The sequence below is a fragment of the Doryrhamphus excisus genome, chromosome 9 (genome assembly GCF_030265055.1).
Source record: "Doryrhamphus excisus isolate RoL2022-K1 chromosome 9, RoL_Dexc_1.0, whole genome shotgun sequence".
NCBI classification, from domain to species: domain Eukaryota; kingdom Metazoa; phylum Chordata; class Actinopteri; order Syngnathiformes; family Syngnathidae; genus Doryrhamphus; species Doryrhamphus excisus.
Window position 1 is genome coordinate 15,329,279 of NC_080474.1, and position 22,724 is coordinate 15,352,002.

At 44.1% G+C, this 22,724-nt stretch overlaps 1 protein-coding gene across 4 annotated transcripts in view; it reads left to right on the forward strand.

The window, feature by feature from the left end:
- Window positions 1-22,724, forward strand: part of si:dkey-100n23.5 (cyclic AMP receptor-like protein A) — an 85,746-nt gene that overhangs the window by 28,396 nt on the left and 34,626 nt on the right. For all 4 annotated transcript variants that reach the window (XM_058081675.1, XM_058081672.1, XM_058081674.1 and 1 more), the window contains 2 exons: window positions 5,511-5,558; window positions 20,180-20,262. In XM_058081675.1, coding sequence (XP_057937658.1) covers window positions 5,511-5,558; window positions 20,180-20,262 — 131 coding nt within the window. The remainder of the gene's footprint in view (window positions 1-5,510; window positions 5,559-20,179; window positions 20,263-22,724) is intronic.

The window sequence follows — 22,724 nt, forward strand, 5'->3', positions numbered from 1 at the left end:
GAAATATGGGAGCGGACTTCTTACAGTTTTGCGTTTCACGGCAGATTGCCAAAGTTGTCCACCATGTGCCGCCTACACATGAAAAAGCTAAAAATGTTGCATTACCCATCTGTCTAGTGTATGTGGTTTAAATTTGGCTGTGCTGCTTCAAATTCAGTTCTGTTTTTGTAGCTACCCTGCGTGTTTTCTTATGCTGTCAAGTAATTAAAAAATGGAGAGATTAATTGATTATGATCTGTAATTAATTGATCTAATTAATCTCACCTCAAGAAAATGCTGATAAAAGCCCTCAGATTTTGGTATTTTAATTTAAATGCATCACATAATTGTGGCAGATCAAATGACTGATGTGTAACAAAAAAAGTTGCTTTTTAACAGCCTTGAACAGACGCATTTGCCTATATTTGAGATTAGTCCCAACTGCCGCTTGTGAACGCCAGGTTAGAACATTGCTATGCTCTTTTGTCGCCGAAGCGCTGAAGTTAGCACATCAAAAACCAGTAAGAACTCTTTTCTGGGCAATACAAGTATTGTACACTGAACTTGGTGGTTTTCCTTTGGCTCGGATAGTATAACATAAAACTGATCCATCAATCACAGTGGCGTACGCGGGCACATTAAACACATTGTTCATCATCGCAAAGTGAAGCAACACAGTTGGGCAAATCCCCCATGAAAATCTTACGTTTGTTTTTCTTTTTGCCTTCATACATCACACTGAGCACGGCGGTCGAGTGTTTAGCATGCAGACCTCAAAGCTAGGAGACCAGGGTTCAAATCCACCCTCGGCCATCTCTGTGTGGAGTTTGCATGTTCTCCCCATGCATGCGTGGGTTTTCTCCCCCATTCCAAAAACATGCTAGGTTAATTGGCGACTCCAAATTGTCCATAGGTATGAATGTGAGTGTGAATGGTTGTTTGTCTATATGTGCCCTGTGATTGGCTGGCGACCAGTCCAGGGTGTATCCCTGGAAAAGCGGTAGAAAATGAATGAATGAACATCACACTGATTTTGGATGTCACTGTGGTTTTGCACGGTGGCTTGTGTGAAGCCGAATGAACACGAACTTTACACTGATTTTGGGGAGTGACAAGTAAATATATATATATTTTTTAATTGGTTGAAAAACACAGCCGCCACAAGCACAACATCTTTTCAGGGGACTTGGCAAGTAATTACCTATAAGTCAGTGACCATTTGTTACACGATGCTAACATGTCTTCCAGAACATTTGGATCATAACCCTTTAGATTTACACACAATCCAAACCCCTTTTATTCCTGACCATTGTTCACTTACTCACGACTACTAATGTGACATTTTGCCGATTGCCTTTTTTCGATAAACAAAAATACATCTGCTCTTTGGACAAAAACAGCCTGTTTCCAGTGGATGGACGTCCCTTTTGGCTCGCATAAATTTTGTGTGCTTTTCCACTGCGAGGGTGCAGTCGAGAAGCCCGGAGGCGGCATTCCGCGAGGTCTGCATAGCTGACATTCCCCCGATATGACAACACCACGCACAAGCAAAGAAGGCCTGGTAGCTACCTGGAGTTTAGGATATGTTTTGGTGTGCTTCTTTTAATGAAGGACTTGTATTAAGCAGCCATCTTTAATGTTGACACTTGATAGATTTTGCAGGAAGCTAACACCCTGTCCTAATATCTGAATATAGCCACTTGGCATGACAAAAAAACGCCATCATCTCTCAGTATCCACCTGTCTTACCCCCCTCCCGTCTCGCTATACGCAAATCATTTTTTTTTTCCTCCGCTCTTCTCCCGTCTCGCTCCACCTGTCTCGCCCTTCACTCCGCCGTTTTGCATCCTCTATCACATTTATGAAGAGCTGCGCCTTTATCTCCCTCTCCGCTGCAGGCTGTCTCACTTGAAAGAATCTCCAAAAGCTTTGAAAGCGGGGGTAGGTAGGTGGCGCCTCGCTCGGCGGAGAGACAACGACGAGGAGTGAGCGAGCGAGCGAGTGAGGGAGGAAGGAAGGCGGCGTGTTTTCGACAGGCCGAGGCAGCGAGATTGCGGGCGATAATTACAGCGTAGCTCATTAGTCTTCCAAGCATGCGTCACGGCGGGTCGTGGCTTTAAAGAAATAAACATTGAAGGGCTGTGTGCAGCAGGAGAGCTAAATTGATTGTAATTTAGGATTCCTTAGCCACCTCCAAACTACAAGCCTTTTGAGATTGTTGTTTGGCATGAATTTAACCTCTACTTTGCACTACGATTGATGGAAGTCAAACATGCGTCCATGTCCGGCCATTTTCTATACTGCTAATATTATTTACTATCTTACTTGGGATACATTTCGACAAGAACAGCCCAGTAAAAGCGGGAGTATTGGCTTGGGAATTTGAGACCACTACGTACTCCACCATTGTTTTGAATGCAACGTACTTCCCGATAGATCCATTCTCCATTTTCAAAGACCGCTTTTCCTCACGAGGGTCGCGGGGGTGCTGGAGCCTATCCCAGCTGTCCTCGGGCGAGAGGCGGGGTACACCCTGGACTGGTCGCCAGCCAATCACAGGGCACATATAGACAAACAACCATTCACACTCTCATTCATACCTATGGACAATTTGGAGTCGCCAATTAACCTAGGCTGTTTTTGGAATGTGGGAGGAAACCGGAGTACCCGGAGAAAATCTGCGCATGCACGGGGAGAACATGCAAACTCCACACAGAGACGGCCGAGGGTGGAATTGAACGCGGGTCCCCTAGCTGTGAGGTCTGCGCGCTAACCACTCCACCGCTGTGCCACCCATAAAATGTAACATTCATTCATTCATTCATTTTCTAGCCCTTTTCCTCACGAGGGTCGCGGGGGTGCTGGAGCCTATCCCAACTGTCCTCGGGCGAGAGGCGAACCTAACCACTCAACCACCGTGCCACCCATAAAATATAACATGACCAACACATTTTTTATGTTTTTTTTTTGGTTAAAAAGTAGTCTGCACTAGGGCTGCACGGCGAGCTAGGAGACCCAAGTTCAATTCCACCCTCGGCCATCTCTGTGTGATGTTTGCATGTTCCCCTCGTGCATGCGTGGGTTTTCTCCAGGTACTCCGGTTTCCTCCCACATTCCAAAAACATGCTAGGTTAATTGGCGACTCCAAATTGTCCATAGGTATGAATGTGAGTGTGAATGGTTGTTTGTCTATATGTGCGCTGTGATTGACAGCTGGGAAGACAGCTGGGATAGGCTCCAACACCCCCGCGACCCTCATGAGGATAAGCGGTAGAAAATGAATGAATGAATGAACAGTCTGCTTTAAATTAGCCCAGTCGGCTTGTCAAGTCTCATTAGTTGTGTAATAATATCTAAACCTTTTCCTATTACATAATCGCAATATTAGTGCAGAGTTCGGGTCTTCCACGATTATTTGTTGGATAACGACTAACAAAGCAAGACTGCCACCTTTTGGGGTGGCATGCATACTACAGCCGGTTTTCAGTTGTTTTTGGTGGTCCTCAAGTTTTTCACCAGTTTATTTCAAATGTACCACTAATTTATTTCCCTTTCATTGCTGGAAAATCAGCAAGGCAGCCATTATCAGGCCTGGCATGGTGGTCCAATAGTGCAGTGAAGTGTTTACGGACGTGATTTGTCCGTGCCCGTTTCCTCCCCTCCATCACATCTCGACACTTAATCTGCTGATGTGCTCGCCTCGCCGTGTCATGGCTTAAGAGAAATTGCAGCAAAGGTCAGGCAGGCGCGTTGGTGACTCAACGATGGTGGCGTTTGTTGATTCTGATGGATAGCAGCGCTTGGCCCCGTGCGTAAACACGCCGCGGTCACACATGCGTTTGCAGTGACGGTTAGAAACCATGGCAACCTGTATTTAATAAATAGCTGAAATGAATAGCTGTGCGCGTCATTTGTTGCCTCTTTTGTGTGTGTGTGTGTGTGTGTGTGCATGTGTGTCAGTGCCCCTCGCCCCGAACCCCATCGGGGACATGTCTCTGATGTCTTGTGTTACATAAAACTTCTTGCTTCCTCCTTCACCAGCACCAGCATCCCTTCCTCCAGCTCACCACTCATGTGTTTGGGCATGCACTTGCATATTGACATCCCCCCACCCCCACCCCCCATTTCCCCACCCCCGTATTTCCCCGAGAGGAGACAAAAGGAAAAGAATTCCCATATTCTCTCCGGAGGATCTCAAGTTGTCTGCCATGTTTGCTTCAATTTCTTGCTCCCCCCTCCGTCTCTCCTTTTTCTTCAAAGATGTTCTCCCTTTTTTCTTCGTGTCATGTCGTGCGCACGGCTGCTGATCATTTCACACTTTTGAGTCGAGATGCCGGCAGGGTGGGGAAGCGCTCCCGTCATCTTTTTCCATACTCTGATGCACAATTGTTGGCTTTTTCATGAATGGGTGAGGGATTTTTGCATGAACAAGCAATGTTATTTTTGTCTCAGTTTGTCACACTGGATGCCCCGGAAGTCAATCATTCATTCATTTTACCGCTTTTTCCTCACGAGGGTCGCGGGGGGTGCTGGAGCCTATCCCAGCTGTCTTTGAGCGAGAGGCGGGGTACACCCTGGTACGCCAGCCAATCACAGGGCACATATAGACAAACAACCATTCACACTCACATTCATACCTATGGACAATTTGGAGTCACCAATTAACCTAGCATGTTTTTGAAATGTGAGTACCCGGAGAAAACCCACGCATGCACGGGGAGAACATGCAAACTCCACACAGAGATGCCTGAGGGTGGAATTGAACCCTGGTCTCCTAGCTGTGAGGTCTGCGCGCTAACCACTAGACTGCCGTGCCGCCGGAAGTCAATCAATATAATATAAATTGGAGTGTGTTTTGCTTTTTCTTTGGCTTTCATGTGATGGAAAAGTGGAAATGTGGGACGATAACCATATAATCAGACGTGGAGCTTAATGCGATATTAGAAAGTACAGTACAGTTAACTGGTCTATTGTTGAACCTGCAGTGGTGTGCTGTTTGGGCCAGCCTTAAAACTATCAAAAGAAATTGAAACTGTAGTGTTTGTACCATGAAATTGTATTAATTTATTCCCTAGAGCAGAGATATGGACTCCAGTCACGCGGTTTGGACTTGTGTCAGACTCAAGTCATCATATTGATGACTTTGGATTCGACTTGACAGTATCACCCAAAAGTTGAAACTCAACTTGGACTTTAACATCAACAACCCGGAACTTGACTCAGACTTTAGTATGATATGAACATACCTGAGATTTTCAGTGAATGTGTTAACTCGACCGCCTGCTCCCAAAGACGTATTTTACATATTTGGGCGCAAAAAGCAAAGAGGTGATGATGCAACTCCACAATAGCAGAGACCATGTTTGGTGCATTTATTACAGTTGACGTACCCCACATTGGGAACCTACGCTTAAAAGATAAATTGTTTGGAAATTTGGTAGTCCACCAGTGTCACATGACTGTTGTACAATTTTTTTGGGGGGCGTCCAACTAAAATCCTCCCTTTTCCATTTTGTGTCCTTCCTGCACAGATGCAGTCGTGGCTGGGAACGTTCAACCCGGAGCGAGAGAGACGAAAGGTAATGAATGACCCGTCTGACCGCCGCTTTCCCCCGACACACACACGGAGAACGTGAGGATCAGAGCGTGTGCGGGATTAGCTGCTGCAGTCACGCTGAGCCAGTTTCAAAAAAGCAGCAGGGAGTGATTTGACCTCTTGACACGCCTCCCGCGCAGAGTGCTTTTGCATGTATATAAATGCGGATGTGCACATAAACGTGTGTTCAAAATCGGAGGTCGGTGGGGCTTCATTTTGACCTCAGTGAATTAGCAGTGTAGGAGGCGGGCACGGTGAATAACGTAAATGATTCATTCAGACGGGAAGAACCACTGAGGGGCAAAATTATTTGAATTAATAGCTGGTATGTTTAAATGCGTCGTATCACTCCAGTTTAACGCTTTAAGATTCACACGTGCCTCTCAGCCCTTGAACGCAATTAAAATGAGTTCAGAGGCTTCGAGGATAGCGACAGCTTGACTCGGGAACAGATTAATTCTATTTTCATTGCTGAAAATGTTATTCAAAATTCGAACAAATCTGAGGTTTGACTTTAGACCAGGGGTCTCGAACTCAATTTACCTGGGGGCCACTGGGGCTAGGGTCTGGGCAAGGCTGGGCCGCATCAGGTTTTCCAAAAAAAAGAAAACCCATTTATTAAAAACAGAAAAATATACAAACTTTTTCAGTGCTTTGGTTCCGATTTTCTACAATGAAAGCTCTGATAAAACATTCCACTGTTCTCAAATATCTTAATTTTGATTTTTCTGCACAAAATAAGATGAAAAATAAATAAACAAATCAAGAATAAAGAAAATCAATCAGTAATAAATAAATATAATAATAATAAAACGGCAAATAATAAAAACTTAAGAAACCACATATAGTTGGTGGGTAGACAAATAATTTTTTTCAGATTAAAATGAACAAAGCATTATTAGAGCCCTGTAGACATGACAAAACACAACTATAGTCACATTTATACTTTTTTATTTACAACATATTGCGCAACTGCAGGGTCTTGAGACACATGCTAACTCGCAAACTAGAGAGCTAGCGACCTAAACGGTAGCCTTCAAGTTATTTCCTTTAAACTTAAATAGCCAAAAACTTACCACTTCCACACGGATAGGGAGGATAACTATTATCAGTTATTTAACCTTTAACATGAACATTAATCAAACGTAATAATTTTTTCTGAGTACATGATACCATACAGCATCCATATCAAACTTGCGCGGTCCTCAAACTAGTGTCCGGGCCGCGTGTATGAGACCCCTGCTTTAGACTTTCCACTGAATTATGTGTTGTATATGTGGTGTGTTCGTTTGGGACCCCAAAGTCATACGTCATTGTGTGGGTTTTCTCGGTTACTCTGGTTTCCTGCCACTTTCCAAAAACATGCATGTGGGGTTAATCAGCGAGTCTAAATTCTCTATAGGTATGAATGGTCTATATGTGTCCTGCAATTGGCTAGTGACCAGTCCAGAGTGTACCCTGTCTCTTGCCCAAATTCAGCTGGAATAGGCTCCAGCAAACCTCCCCCACCTCCCAAAATGATGATAGATGATGGATGCCCCTTGTGGGTTGTGGTCAAAAGGCTTTAAAAAGATATGTATTCCAGATATCCTCAAGGTTTAGTCAGTAGATAAGCGGTCAGTGACCTTTTTTGGTGCTTTTGTGCAATTTCCAAACGAGCAGTCTTATAGCGTCGAAGGAGACAATGTTTTTTTTTGGTTCCTAAACCCTTCTCTCGCAGATGCGGTCTGATTGTTATTGTACTGCGGTAATGACCTTCATTTGCCCCAAGGATCATTCCATGTCTTGACAACCAGCCAATGGGATCCTCCAGTGACATTTTTTTTCGGTCTATCACTTTTATTTATTTTTTTGTTCCATAACCCCCAGCATCTTTGAAGAAGTTTACAATGGCTTTTTTACTTTGCTCTGCAGTGCAACAATTTGACCGCGTTCCTTTGCCATCAAGACATTATGACTTTGTGATCTACATTGGATTGTTTTAAAAATCAAACAAAATGTTTCAAAGTGGCCCCTGCATCCTTAAATTTTTCTGGATGCGGCCCTCCGTTTGGACACCCCTGTCCTATATGAAACAACTAGTAATAGGTGAATGCTTCTCACTCCAAAGCGTCTTTCCATGGTTAGCGCAGCCCCGTCGGTTCTCACTCACTCGCTTCATTACCTCTTGCACCTCGCCCTGCAGGGTGAAGGCAGGAGTGAGGGCAAGTATAGGGTTAAGGTTATGTAAATGCTGCCCCTAAGTGGCAGTTGTAATTACTGCACGCTCAACCGTGCTGTGTGTCAACAGCACGCACGCACACACACACACGCACGCTACACACAGGGCATAGTGCAAATAAGACGGCGCTGGGTTTTTGTGTCTCGTTCTCTCCCCCCCCCCCTCCTCCCTCTCCACCAAACACACACTCGACCTACAGCGAACCCCACACCCCACCCCCTTTCCTTCCTCCGCTTCTGTCACTCTTGTACTCGCAACCCGGCATGAATAAACCAGCACGCCAGGTTCATGCACATGAATATTTATGAGAATTTATGCACGCGCTGCGACGCTTTAAAACAACAACAGCCTCTCCGTTTGTGCTTGCCAAGACGGCAGGCCTCGCTGTGTGTGTGTTGTTTGTGTGTGTGTGTGTGTGTGCACACGCGTGTGCCGGTGTGTTTCCATGTACGTTTGCGTGTGTGTGTACCAGCAGGTGTAAACTAGAGAAAGTGATTCCGGCTGGGCGCACCGGTCTCTGGCAATTTCCGTTTCACGTCAACACGTCTTCCTCCACGTCGCTGCTTTGCGTGTTTTTGTTTCTCTCTGAGTCAGACTGCCACCTCCTTCACCCCTTTTCACCCCCCCCCCCCCTCTCTGCATGTGTGTGTGTGTGTGTGTCAGGCAGGAGCGATGACGTACATAACAAGTGTCGGCAGTTATCTGGGCCGTCAGTCACATGGCCGCCGCACATCTGTGTGTGTCTTGACTGATTTGTTTGAGGTCACGCTTGAGCACGTGTGCGCACACACACACACAGACACACACACACACACACACACACACACACACAGGACAGGCCAGCGAAAGGATATTCAGCGGAGGCTGTTTAAGTCACACACACACTACGTGAGCGCACACACAGCAGCACAGCCTCCGTCGGGTTAGCAGGAAAAAAGCTGGCCGTGCAAACGAGTGTCTCGCTTGTGTTTGTCGTGCTCGTTGTCTTTCCCGAGAATTTTGCTCCCTGATCCGCACTGACTTTGCCTTCAGCGACATCACAAACGCGGACTGCATCACTGTGGCTACGCGCTACACAGCGTAATGCATTCTTTTTAAACGTAACACTCAAATGCTTGTAATTCTTAAAGTGTTTTTTTTATCCATCCATCCACTTCTTATCCATGCATTTATTTTCTATACCACTTATCCTCATTATGAACGCAGGGGTATGCTGGAGCTTATACCAGTTGACTTGGGGCGAGAGGCAGGGTACACCCTGTACTGCTCAGATTTGGCCTTATGTCCACGTCTGTATTTTGGGATTACTGAGTTTACACAAAGACGACCTTGGAAAAACCACATGGACATGCAATAAAAACCTCCACTGTAATATGCATGCCAAACCACTAGTTGGTGATATCACATGATGTACGGTCAGTTTCATAATTTTTTATAATTTATCATGTTCACCATTGTAAAAACGCGGTGTTACTGTGTTCAGTGTCTGGGTTAGGGTCAGGGTCTGATGTGCAATCAAAATGCAAAAATTTCAATTTGATACTCAATCTGTATTTTTGGGTAATTGAAAATTTACTGGTTAGGGTTAGGGTTATGTACACCAAGTTACAGGGATAGTTTTTTTTTTTACATGAAGTTGTGTGACAACCCTATAAGCAGTCAAATCCGTCAACTGAGGCGAGTTCTGGTCGGATTTCGGTGCTGAGGAACGTAGTTCCAGATCGTTGCTGGGGGACAGTAAAGAGTTGGGCTTCTCAAAACAATGTGTTCAAAAGCATAATACATTTGCTTCACAAAAATGCCTACTCACAAAGCGTTATTTCGTATTTTGTCGTATCACTTTGGGCTCCTGCCTGTCCAATGTTGTGTGTTTCACAGTTCGCCCTATAAAATTCCATCATTTTCCTGTCACGGACATTGCTATTAGACAACTTTGGCTGCTTCCCATTGGCTATAATGTGGAAACCTGAGTGGCTAGGGCAGCTTTGTTTGTACAATTTTGCGAGGACGATTACGTTCCTACACGCCCATGACATGGGTTGAGACGTGTTTTGAAGAGTCTCAGTACCACAGGTAAGAATTAGCTAATTTGTTTTGCCCATTAGCACTTTGTTGTTGTCAACAAACTCGATTGCACTAGCACCGAACTCCATCTGACCAAGTTCAGCATCCATGTATTCCGGTTCTTAAAGATACCCCTTCATGCTAAAAGGAATGTCATCACTTGTTTTGCGATTTGTGAGGTCTGATTTTTTTCCTAGTAGGCAGTTTTGTGATGCAAATGTTTTATTCTTTTGAACGCATATTGTCTTTAGAAGCCAATCTCTTTACATAACTGCCTCCAGCAATTAGCTGGAAGTACTTTCCTCAGCACCAAAGTCCGACCAGAACTCGGCCGAGGACACAAAGTGGGGAGTGAGTCGCTCTTGACGGACCTCATGTCAAAAAATTAGAACTATCCCTTTAAACTTGTTAAATCACACTGACATGCAGAAAACCCCATCCGAAAATGCTGTAATATGCATGCCAGGCCACTAGTTGGTGATGTCATTTTGTAAAGGTTTACTGATTAACCATAATGACATATCATTTGTATCATAGTTACCCTTACATTGTGTTTAATGTCTGAGAGTCTGGTGTCCCACTAAAGTAAGAGGAATGCTGCTATTTTTTATGTAGATTTTTTCTCGGCCCACATCGGATCACTGAAAATATATTTTGGGGAAAAATCTAGGGTTTACATGACGTCCACAATCTCCATTCACAAGAACCAAGAACCTTTTTGCCACTAGTTACTTTGGCAGGCACATGACACATTTCATGCGCTACAATGTTGTTTTTTGTCTTAATCATAATTTTGACCCAGGTTTTTCCGCATCTAAAGAACTAAGAAGTTCTTATTGCATTTGTAAACCATGAAGTCATGTTTTTCATTGGCTATTCAAATGTTATTGTCACATTTAAATTCGTTTTTTTTTTTCCGAATAGCAAGGAGGTTTATACATGGCCTTTATTGTGGCCCTATCCAGATCTAAAAACTTGATCCAAACCACGTATTCCACTTTTTACCATACAAGAAGCTGACATGGATGTCAATACCTCAAAGCTACCCACTCGTGATCAGGTCTGAACAGGTCTGTTTTAAAAATCAGGCCCAGTTTGTCTCGGCGGGCCTCTTAGACAGGATGAGTGGTTTTGACAACACACGTCTTTTTTTACGGGCATCAGCCCTGCAGCTAGTATGTAATCAGCATTAGTGCTCGCTCAGCTGTGTCCTTTTATTGTTTCCGCGGTTGCACTTGGACAATTTCCATTTGCTGCCGCCACCACCGCCGCTCTTGCTGTTGTTGTTGTTGTTTCTCGGCAAGAGTCCTCGTCCCTGTTGTCGGACATGTTTGACATTGAAAGGAGACCTTGGAGACCGCAGCTGCGAAAACAGCTTTATAAAGGAAACGAGACAGTCTGCAAAACTTTCAGTCAGATTGCAGAAAGATGTCATGAGATTTTTCATTAGTATTTAAACAACAATAGATTATTCCAATTAATATGAATGATGTGCATGTGACATATTAAGTACTTAAGATGGAATAAGGAGGAAGCCATGTTGACATCGGTAGGGTATTGTCCATTATCCATCCATTCATCCATCCGTTTTCTATGCCGCTTATCCTCACGAGGGTCGTGGGTATGCTGGAGCCTATGTAGGGTATTGTAAATAAGATTTTTATTTATTTATTGGGATTTTCAATTGGTGTTCTTTTCCTAATGATCTGTTTCCTGAGCCTATTGGTTAGCTAAAATGGTCACGTCTCAGCGTTATTACGCCACCTGTTGCCAGAGGTGGGAGTAACGCTAAAATCGCTTTCAAATTGCTTCTATTTTAATTAGTTCACGCTGGCCAACACAAGCTCGTCCGATGCACGTCATGTTTTTACAACGAGTCAACGACACAACGTTGACTTGTAAATTCCGCAGCATACTAGTAGGAAAAACACCGGAAAACAGCTTCTGGTGTCAAAATAAATTTGCGCAAAATAAAAGCTGGAAAGACCCTGCATTATGTAACCAGCAATCGTTGCAACAAAGACAATGTTAAACAATTGAGTAATGTAACCTTTCATATGACTCAAAACACCCGAGAAAAGAACAGGCATGGTGCTCAATATCAACAACTTTAGATATTGCCAGTAAATTAACTTCACATAATTGCGTGTCATTTTGTTTTTCGCTCGCACCAAGTACCCAATGAATGCTATGTCTATTTTGTTTTGTTGTAGGAGACAAATTAGTAAAATACAGCTGTATTCCAAAAATGAGCAAAGGAGCGATAGAGCTGGGGAATACGCGACGCTGCACTAATGCTTTTAATGTGAAAGAAGCTTTTTCTCGTATGTATGTATGTATGTACTCGCATAAAACGATACGCAGATGTACGTTCAGAACTCCTAATTGTTTACTGTGCCGCTCAAAGGTAACTTTTTGGCAGGAGCCAATCACAAGCTATGAGTTCACTCACAACAAACTTGGAAACCCATTGGAAATAGAGGAGGTCATTAAACATAACATTATAACATAACAGTCTGGCTCAAGGTATCATCTCACTGAACACTAAATTCATCACACAACAACTTAACTTAAAGTATGCCTCAGAAATACACACACTTGTATTGGTACATTAAATAGTGTTGGTAAATGTCCTTGATACATTTGTTAAGTTGCTGTGCGATGAGTTGAATGTTGTTTGCGTTATATTGAGTAATGACCTCCTGTGATTTCCAATGGGTTGACAATCTTGTTGTGAGTTTTTTTCATCGCTCATGATTGGCTTTGTGTTAAAATAAAGAGTCACTTGGTCCTCACGGACATGGTGTAGCTTACAGTATACACTGGTGCGCCTTATATATGCACAAATCTATTTTTGAATGGGTCCGGCTTATAATTTATGGTAATGAGGCAGCATCTGCCATGATAAAATCAACACCAGGGATCTCATCCTAATACTGTCATCGACAAGATAATCCTTAAACCCAAATTAAATAATTTTTGGTGTCGCTGCCTCTATGGCCGCTACCTCAGAGTTGAGTTGATCTGCTCCGATGTTGGCTGCTGTTAGTCTGTGCAGCCTTCTGCTTATGTTGCACTGTAGTATGATGTAGTCATGTTTCAAAATAAAACTGAATTTCTTATGTAGTCTTGCTTTTGAAAATGCAGATATTTAAATTAAAGAACTGGAGTCGACTCTCAAGTCTAAAATTTAATCCCCGTTCTACACATTATCTTAGCCCTATAATATATATTTGTTCAATTAAAATTTTGGAGGGAAAAAGTTCCTCAAAAGTCAAGCTGAACTTGGGAGTCTTGCATGAGGAAAAAGTCCCTACATTTTAATTAAAATTTTTTTTTTTTAACTCTGTTAGCATTCTGCTGTATTGATTTTAGCAATATCTAAAAACAAAAACCCAAAAAGGAGGTAAAAGCATCACTTTGGTAACAAGTTTCCCATTCAGGCATCTTCAAAACATGAGTCATTTTACTTTATTGTACAGTAAACCTTGGATATATCGGACTCGGATACATCGGAAATTCGCTCACAACGGACAGATAAAAAAGAACAAATTTTTCTGTAATGCATTTCCAATAAAAATTCATTGCATATATCAGATTTTTTATAACGGATTTCGCCTATTTATGACAAAATCTCCAGTCCCGTTCCAATGCATTTCCATTAAATTTCCCTCGCATATATCGGATGGCCGCATCGTGGCGCTACGATTCGCCGAATCGTGACAGGCCGCTATACGACGTCATTTGCAGCGTTGCCTGCGCGTCCAGGTACATTGGAAACATAGTCAAGGAAGTGCCTTTTTATAATGGATAAAATCCGATTTACGTATATACCGGATATAAATCCGATATATGCGTAAAATGGACATTTTCCGGTATACGCATATAACGGTTTTCGCTTATATCGGACAAAACCATTGGGAACAATTGAATCCGAGGTTTACTGTAGTTTTATTATATGGCACTTAACTTCACAGCATTATGAAAGTAATGATCCATCCATCCATTTTCTAGACCGCTTATCCTCACTAGTGTTGCAGGGGTATGCTGGAGCCTATCCCAAATGTCTTTGGGTGAGAGGGAGGAAACCAGAGTTCCCGGAGAAAACCCACGTGCACACACACAGGGAGAACATGCAAATTCCACACAGAGATGCCCGAGCGGGGAATCGTCCCGGTCTCTTGACTGTAGGGTCTGCACGCTAACCACTCGGTCACCATGCGGCCAGTAAAGAACATTAAAATTAAAATCTTAAAATTTGTTTTGCAAAGAATTGCTTGTGAACTTGTTAGTCATTTTACTTAATTTTTGTTTTATTATACGGTTGTTGACATTTTTTATACTTCCCTTTTACAATTCCTCTTTTTTTAATTACAACTTGAACAGCATCAGAATATGTTTGATATTGGTTAAAATACCGCGTACGTGTGGACACATGGGAAACGTTTTGTGCAGCCCAGCCACCGTAGTTGATGGTTCCACCCCCTGATTCATGCCTCTAATCTAGCATGTGTCATGTGTGTCATTAACGTTGGAACCGCTGCGCCCCTCTTTGCATATTTGTGCTTTCGTTCCCCCTCTTGCTTCGAGGTCCGTGCTTACGGCATCGTTTTGATTAAAAACACGAGGCTCTTTAGTTGAACCCTTCCTCCTCCTACTCCTTTCTTTGGCTTCCTGTCTGTAGCGCACCAAAATTCCTCAAATGCTTCTAACTATGCTTCACCAAAAATGTTATATTCTGGCTCCGTTGTGTCATTTCTGGAAGCTTCGTCCTCCGCCGCGCCCCCACCGCCCCCCCCATGCACTGCACTGGAGGCTCACTGGTGCTGACATTCCCGCAATGCCCTCTATCATGTTGGATCCGTCAGCCTCATGGTTTGCCCTTTCAGTCAGCCGATGAGACATTCCTGCCGGGGCGTGCACGTAAGCACACGCATGCACGCACGCACGCACGCTCACGATGATGTCACAGCTCAACACTAACAGGCCTAAGCTTTGTGTTGGGACCCGTGGGGGTCATGCTGTGGCCCTCCCTGCCGAGCACGCATATGTTGCTCCGCGGAAACTTGGCGTTGAAATACTTCGCACCAGCGCACACGCCAGTGAAGAGATAAAACGCCACCACGGCGGGGATCTTGTGATTTTCGTTTGGATTGTTTTGCAAAGCCTGCGTTGGGAGCTCAAAAGCCCCCACCCCCCGGGGTCTTTCTGGTGACTAATTAATTTCCAGCATGTGGGGCTAGAGGCCAAGAGCTCGTGGGCCTGCCTCCTGCCACTGGCTGCATGTTTGCGAGGCGGAGGAGGAGGAGGAGGAGGGAGGAGGAGGGAGGTTTCGCTCTGGCTGCGCCCCAGCCTGCAGGGAAGGAATGGAGGGAAGGAGGAGGGGTGAGGTTTTGACGAGCAGAGCGCAGAAAATCGATCCGGGGGCCTCGCTTCTCAGCCTCTTTCCGGACGCGAGAGTCCTCCTCTCCCGGGAATTAGATAACAGCTTGTAAAAGCCCTCCACCGCCAGGCGCTACGCTCCCCTCCTCGACTCAGCCGCCGTCACATCCCCTCCTCCTCCTCCTCCATTCTTCCCTGCTCTTTCCCGGCCTGCCTCCCTGCTTGCTTGTCCACCAGATATTGAATTCATCCCTTTCCAATTACGTATTGGCTTTCGCTTTAATTGGACGCCCCGTTTCTTCCCATAACGGTGTGGATATTGCATATTATCAGCACGTTAATATTTTATTAGATTTTAATTGGCCTTTGTTGTTTGCCTCAGCGCACCACTGCGCCTGTGAACGTGCCGCCGCTGCCGCCTGTGTGCCTTTGTGTGTTTGTGTTTGGAAAATACAAAACAATTGGCCCTTTCACACTGCCCTTAAAGGAGAGCATTCTTTTTTCCTGTCACGCTGTTCTGTGGACCCGGCTTTCCTGCTTCGGACGTAGTATCAGAGCTGTAGCAGAGGCAGGAGGCTGCCTGTGTGAAAAGGATAGTGTTCTGTGTAAAAGGCAAAGGAAAAGCCCTTTCACAGTGGAGCTGAAAGCTGGTAAATTGCTGTGGGAAAAGCACCGATATATAATCAGGTGTCAACCAGCCAATTTGACAGCTTTCAAGGTTGTATCAGAGCTGTAACTTCCCTTTGTTTCTGTGTAAAAGGCACCAGCGAATGGATACCTTCTGGAACTGGAAAGCCTTTTTTCTATGGCGCTGGGCAGTGGTATGGATTGCTACGGTGTGATTTGTTTCAGACATGCCTAATAAGTTACATTAAGGAACATCACATGGTTCCATATGTTCAATTCAATATGTTCGAAAAGGAGTAGAAAGAAGCGTAGCTTAAAAAATTTAAAAATAAGATTAAATTGTAATGAAAGTAATAAAATAGGAATACATTGTATTGTTCAAATAAATGTCAAAAGTAACTAAAACCGCAACCTTGGACCCCACCCTTTCATTTGAACCCCACATCAAACAGTTAACCCGGACTGCATTTTTCCATCTTAAGAACATAGCCCGACTCCGTCCATCACTTACATTCTCTGCCGCTGAATCCCTGATCCATGCATTCATCACAACCAGAATCGACTACTGCAACAGTATTCTCTACGGTACAACATCCAAAACCCTCAATAAACTACAATATATTCAGAACTCCGCTGCCCGCCTCCTCACCTCCACCCGCTCCCGTGAACACATTACCCCTGTCCTCCAAAACCTCCACTGGCTTCCCGTTCCCCAACGCATTCACTTCAAAATTATTCTCATAACCCACAAAGCCCTCCACGATCTGACCCCCCTCATATCTCACAGACCTGCTCCATCCACACAATCCCCCGCGTCCCCTTCGCTCCTCAGACTCTAACCTCCTGGCACTCCCCTGTCAGACCAAGCTCCGAACCTGGGGAGACAGAGCCTTCTCCATCGCTGCCCCCATTCACTCCATGCTTGCCCTGACCTTCCCAGTTTCAAAAAAACTGCCCCGCCCTGCTTTTACTCATGTTTAACTGTGTATTAATGAATTAATGTTGTATTTTGGTGTGTCTTCTACTCTGTTTACTTGCTTTTATTCAACTCCATTCTTCTGTAAAGTGTCTTTGAGTATTTTGAAAAGCGCTATACAGATAAAATGTATTATTATTATTATTAAAATAAATCATGATAAGTGAGGACATTGAGTACTCTTGTAAAAATGTTGACATACTTACATTCAATTCATGAGTAATTTCTGGATGTTGAACTGACTTACTAGAACTTACTAGTCACGTTCAATGTATGACCTATATTGCTTAATATTGTCGAATGTTGATGACTTCAAACTGCATTAAGTCTTTATGAGTTGTGTCTCTTTTCCTTGTAGTCACGCTGATGTCATCTTCAATATTTGTCCAGTTTCTTGATGTCACTGACAACAAGTACTTGGGTTCCTACGGTCTCGTCTTGTCGATTTTGCAGTTAGCACTCCAAGTGTGTTGAATTTTCCCCTGCTTCGTCGAGTTGTGTGTTTTCTTGGCAATGTCGGCAGAGCGTTTGTCAGATGTTGACTGATATAGACGTGTGTTCCTTTCAGCTTGCTTCTCTCAGGAAAGCCATTGCTGAACTTTATGATGCTGCGGTGTGGTGGTGTTGTTTCTGTCAGACATTGGAATGCATGTATGGATGTTGTTGACATCAGCGGCCACATGTTGCTTTGTTCAAGCAACATCTTATTTTTTCTCTTCCTTTGTCATCCTTTGTCATCAGCTGGCATTAGAGATGGTGAAATGAGCCTGAAGCCTTGATGCTTGTGTCAGACTTCCTGAATCACGCTGCTTCAAAAGTAGTGCTTGTATCGTTCAGCAAATGTCATCCATCATAATGCATATTAACAGTTCAAAACCAATTGGTGGCTGTTATGGCTTTAAAGCAGGGGTCTCAAACTTGCGGCCCACGGGCCAAATGTGGCCCGCAGGACACTAGTTTGAGGCCCCCGCCTTGATATGAAAGTTTAATGTTGGTGCGGCCCGCGCAAGTTTGATATGGATGCTGTATGGTATCATGTACCCAGAAAAAAATATTACGTTTGATTAATGTTCATGTTAAAGGTTAAATAACTGTTAATAGTTATCCTCCCTATCCGTGTGGAAGTGGTAAGTTTTTGGCTATTTAAGTTTAAAGTAAATAACTTGAAGGCTACCCTTTAGGTCGCTAGCTCTCTAGTTTGCGAGTTAACATGTGTCTCGAGACCCTGCAGTTGCGCAATATGTTGTAAATAAAAAGAGTATAAATGTGACTATAGACGTGTTTTGTCATGTCTACAGGGGTCTAATAATGCTTTGTTAATTTTAATCTGAAAAAAATAATTTGTCTACCCACCAACTATATGTGGTTTCTTAAGTTTTTATTATTTGCCGTTTTATTGGTAATATTACATTTATTTATTTATTACTGATTGATTGATTTTCTTTATTCTTGATTTGTTTATTTATTTTTCATCTTATTTTGTGTAGAAAAATAAAAAGTAAGATATTTGAGAACAGTGGAATGTTTAATCAGAGCTTTAGTTATATTTAAGTTTATTCATTTTTCAGTTTTTAATAAATGCGTTTTTTTTTTGTTTTTTTTTTGGGAAAACCTGATTCGCCCAGACCCTAGCTCCAGTGGCCCCCAAGTAAATTGAGTTTGAGGCCCCTGCTTTAAAGGGTTATTTTGGTGCTAACTTGTTGATTTAATAACCATCACGCTATAGTACGATGTTGGCGTGTAATGAGAGCATTGCCGAGTTTGTTTGTACGTTTGTATTCGCGACCTTTTGGTGTCATAGATTGCTTTGACTTCACTCTTCAACCCGATGTTTCTAATACAGACTCAGCCACATGTAACAAGTGATTTTGTGAGTGATAACGATTTGCAAGTCATGTCTCATCCATGGACGCACCCAGAGCCTCAGTCTCTTTCTAAACTTTGTCACACATTTCGCTCACATATTTCTTCCCCATTATCCACCAATCATTGTCAAGGTCAGCGAGGTGCATTCCCGCACGTCAGAATTTTGAGTATGAACACAAGCCAGTTGTTTTTTTGTACATTTTCTGTGTTCCTTAGTATTAATGGTTTAGTTGTGATAATTATGACCATTTGTTGTAAATTGTGTTTCCTTCTGGTGAATTTATTATTCATTCATTCATTCATTTTCTGCCGCTTTTTCCTCACAAGGGTCGCGGGGGTGCTGGAGCCTATCCCAGCTGTCTTCGGGCGAGAGGCAGGGTACACCCTGGACTGGTCGTCAGCCAATCACAGGGCACATATAGACAAACAACCATTCACACTCACATTCATACCCATGGACAATTTGGAGTAGCCAATTAACCTAGCATGTTTTTGGAATGTGGGAGGAAACCGAAGTACCCGGAGAAAACCCACACATGCACGGGGAGAACATGCAAACTCCACACACAGATGGCCGAGGGTGGGTCTCCTAGCTGTGAGGTCTGTGCGATAACCACTAGACCGCCGTGCCACCCTGAATTTATTATGTACAGTAAACCTATATATCGGATTCAATTGTTCCCACTGGTTTTGTCTGATATAAGCGAAATCCGTTATATGCGTATACCGGAAAATGTCCGTTTTACGCATATATCGGATTTATATCCGGTATATGCATAAATCGGATTTTATCCGTTATAAAAAGGCACTTCCTTGACTATGTTTCCAATGTACCTGGACGCGCAGGCAACGCTGCAAACGCTGCAAATGACGTCGTATAGCGGCCTGTCACGATTCGGCGAATCGGAGCGCCACGATGCGGCCATCCGATATATGCGAGGGAAATTTAATGGAAATGCATTGGAACGGGACTGGAGATTTTGTCCGAAATAGGTGAAATCCGTTATGAAAAATCCGATATATGCAATTAATTTTTATTGGAAATGCATTACAGAAAAATTGGTTCTTTTTTATCTGTCCGTTGTGAGCGAATTTCCGATATATCCGAGGTTTACTGTACTATTCTGTTCAAATTTCGTGTTACAAAGTTTTGTATACATGACAAAAGGCATCGTTTTTGGACCAAATTAGCTTGTTTGGACAACGTTGAAGCACCAGAATGTGTCACCGGCATTAGTGGTAGTATCAGTTACAGAGGCGGGATGGAAATAATGGAAATTGTTGATTTGCAACTAATATTTGATATTTCCCTGTGTGACAGCACACGCAGTTGCAGTCATATCCCACTTCCCTGGTGTTTTGTGTAAAATGCATGCATCAGATCTTTGTTTTCCCACACTAATACTGCAATTTTGTGACATTTCTGTCTGAAAGAGACTGTTGCCATAAACCATTGTCTCTTTTGCAGGTATCCCTGGCTGAAGAGATCAAGCCTCTGAAGTGGTATCCATCTGTTTACCTGCTGGTGTCAATCTTCCCGCTCATCAACAGGTAGGGCAAAACACGCTCGTGTGTGTTATATTAGTAACCACCCCCACTCCTCCAACCCCCAACTCTCTTGTTTTATTTGCATGTCGGCTTATCTTTTAGCCGGCGCCTCCTCTTTTTCTCTCGTTCTTGCTTATCAGGACTCTTAGAAGCACCGCTCTCCCTGTAGCGGCCGGGCAAGATTGTGTGCGTGCAAATTTCTGTGTGTGTGCGCGTGTGTGTGTGTGTGTGTGTGTGTGTGTGTGTTGGCTGCATGGAGCATTTTATTGGCTTTTTTAAAGTCGGGGCTTTGTCAGGCGAGGGTTGGCAGGGAGGAGGCGGGAGGTCCAGTAAATGATAACCTCGGCCCTGTTATTACTTCTGCACCCCCACCACCACTTCCCACCCTCACGTCCTCTACCTCTGTCTTTCTCCCTCCATCAAACCCCCCCTTCCTCTTTCCATGTAGAGCGGGTGTGATTGACAGGTCAGGGTTACTAAGTGATTAGCTGCGGCGGCTCTGCTTGTTGCCACGGCGATGTAGGCAGAGACGCAGGTCAATTACAGGGTCAAAGTCTCTCAAAGGCTTCCCTCCGACGCCACATCTCACCCCACCCCAACAACCCTTCTCGCCCTTCTCCTCCCCCTCCTTAACCTCTCCATCCATTCCAATCGTCCGCTACGGAACCCCACCCCCACCCCCCGCCCCTCTCTCCAAGCTGTCGGCTGATGGAGATGACAAACTGCATCCTGTGGAAAACCCAAATTACCCCCCCCCCCCTTTTTTTTTCCCCTTCGGAAATGTCACTTTCCCTTCTCTCCCTCATAATTGTGCGTTTTTCCTGTGTCGCTGGTCTGTGTGAAAAGTATAGAGGCGGGACGACGGCTGTGTGAAATTGTGAAATGACGAAAAATTTGGCAGCAGTAAATCAAGTTCTAAGTGAAAGGGTATTCTTTGAAGCTTGAATTTAAACGGTTTAAAAGTGCTTTTTTTAAAGTCAAGTAAAGTCAAAACTATCGGACGTTTAAAACAACCGATGTAGACAATGACATAAGACAATACATAATAAAAACAGTAAAAACTATGGCTGTCCATATCTCTTATTGATTTTGCATATTCGGCTGATATCAGCAAAAAAATGAGTAGCGGATTCATTCATTCATTCATTCATTTTCTACCGCTTTTCCTCACGAGGGTCACGGGGGATGCTGGAGCCTATTCCAGCTGTCTTCGGGCGAGAGGCGGGGTAGACCCTGGACTGGTTGCCAGCCAATCACAGGGCACATATAGACAAACAACCATTCACACTCACATTCATACCTAGTTAATTGGCGACAGTTTGTGGATATATCGGATTCAATTGTTCCCACTGGTTTTGTGCGATATAAGCGAAATCCGTTATATGTGTATACCGGAAAATGTCCGTTTTACGCATATATCGGATTTATATCCGGTATATGCATAAATCGGATTTTATCCGTTATAAAAAGGCCCTTCCTTGACTATGTTTCCAATGTACCTGGACGCGCAGGCAACGCTGCAAACGCTGCAAATGACGTCGTATAGCGGCCTGTCACGATTCGGCGAATCGGAGCGCCACAATGCGGCCATCCGATATATGCGAGGGAAATTTAATGGAAATGCATTGGAACGGGCGGCACGGTGGTCTAGGGGTTAGCGCGCAGACCTCACAGCTAGGAGACCAGGGTTCAATCCCACCCTCGGGCATCTCTGTGTGGAGTTTGCATGTTCTCCCCGTGCATGCGTGGGTTTTCTCCAGGTACTCCGGTTTCCTCCCACATTCCAAAAACATGCTAGGTTAATTGGCCACTCCAAATTGTCCATAGGTATGAATGTGAGTGTGAATGGTTGTTTGTCTATATGTGCCCTGTGATTGGCTGGCGACCAGTCCAGGGTGTACCCCGCCTCTCGCCCAAAGACAGCTGGGATAGGCTCCAGCACCCCCGCGACCCTCGTGAGGAAAAAGCGGTAGAAAATGAATGAATGAATGAATGAATGAATGCATTGGAACGGGACTGGAGATTTTGTCCGAAATAGGCGAAATCCGTTGCCCTGGACTGGTTGCCAGCCAATCACAGGGCACATATAGACAAACATCCATTCACACTCACATTCATACCTAGTTAATTGGCGACAGTTTGGAGTCGCCAATTAACCTAGCATGTTTTTGGAATGTGGGAGGAAACCGGAGTACCCGGAGAAAAACCCACGCATGCACGGGGAGAACATGCAAACTCCACACAGAGATGGCCGTGGGTGGAATTGAACCCTGGATTCCTAGCTGTGAGGTCTGCGCGCTAACCACTCGCCCACCGTGCAGCCGTTTATATTATTTGTTGAAGTCCGAAAATGACATTGCAGCTGAGTGCAACACTTGTCAAGTACAAGTACAACAGATGAGATGTCAGATTTAAATGCTTAATTAAGCACCTCGAATGTCGGCATATTAAGTAAGTGGGTCCCT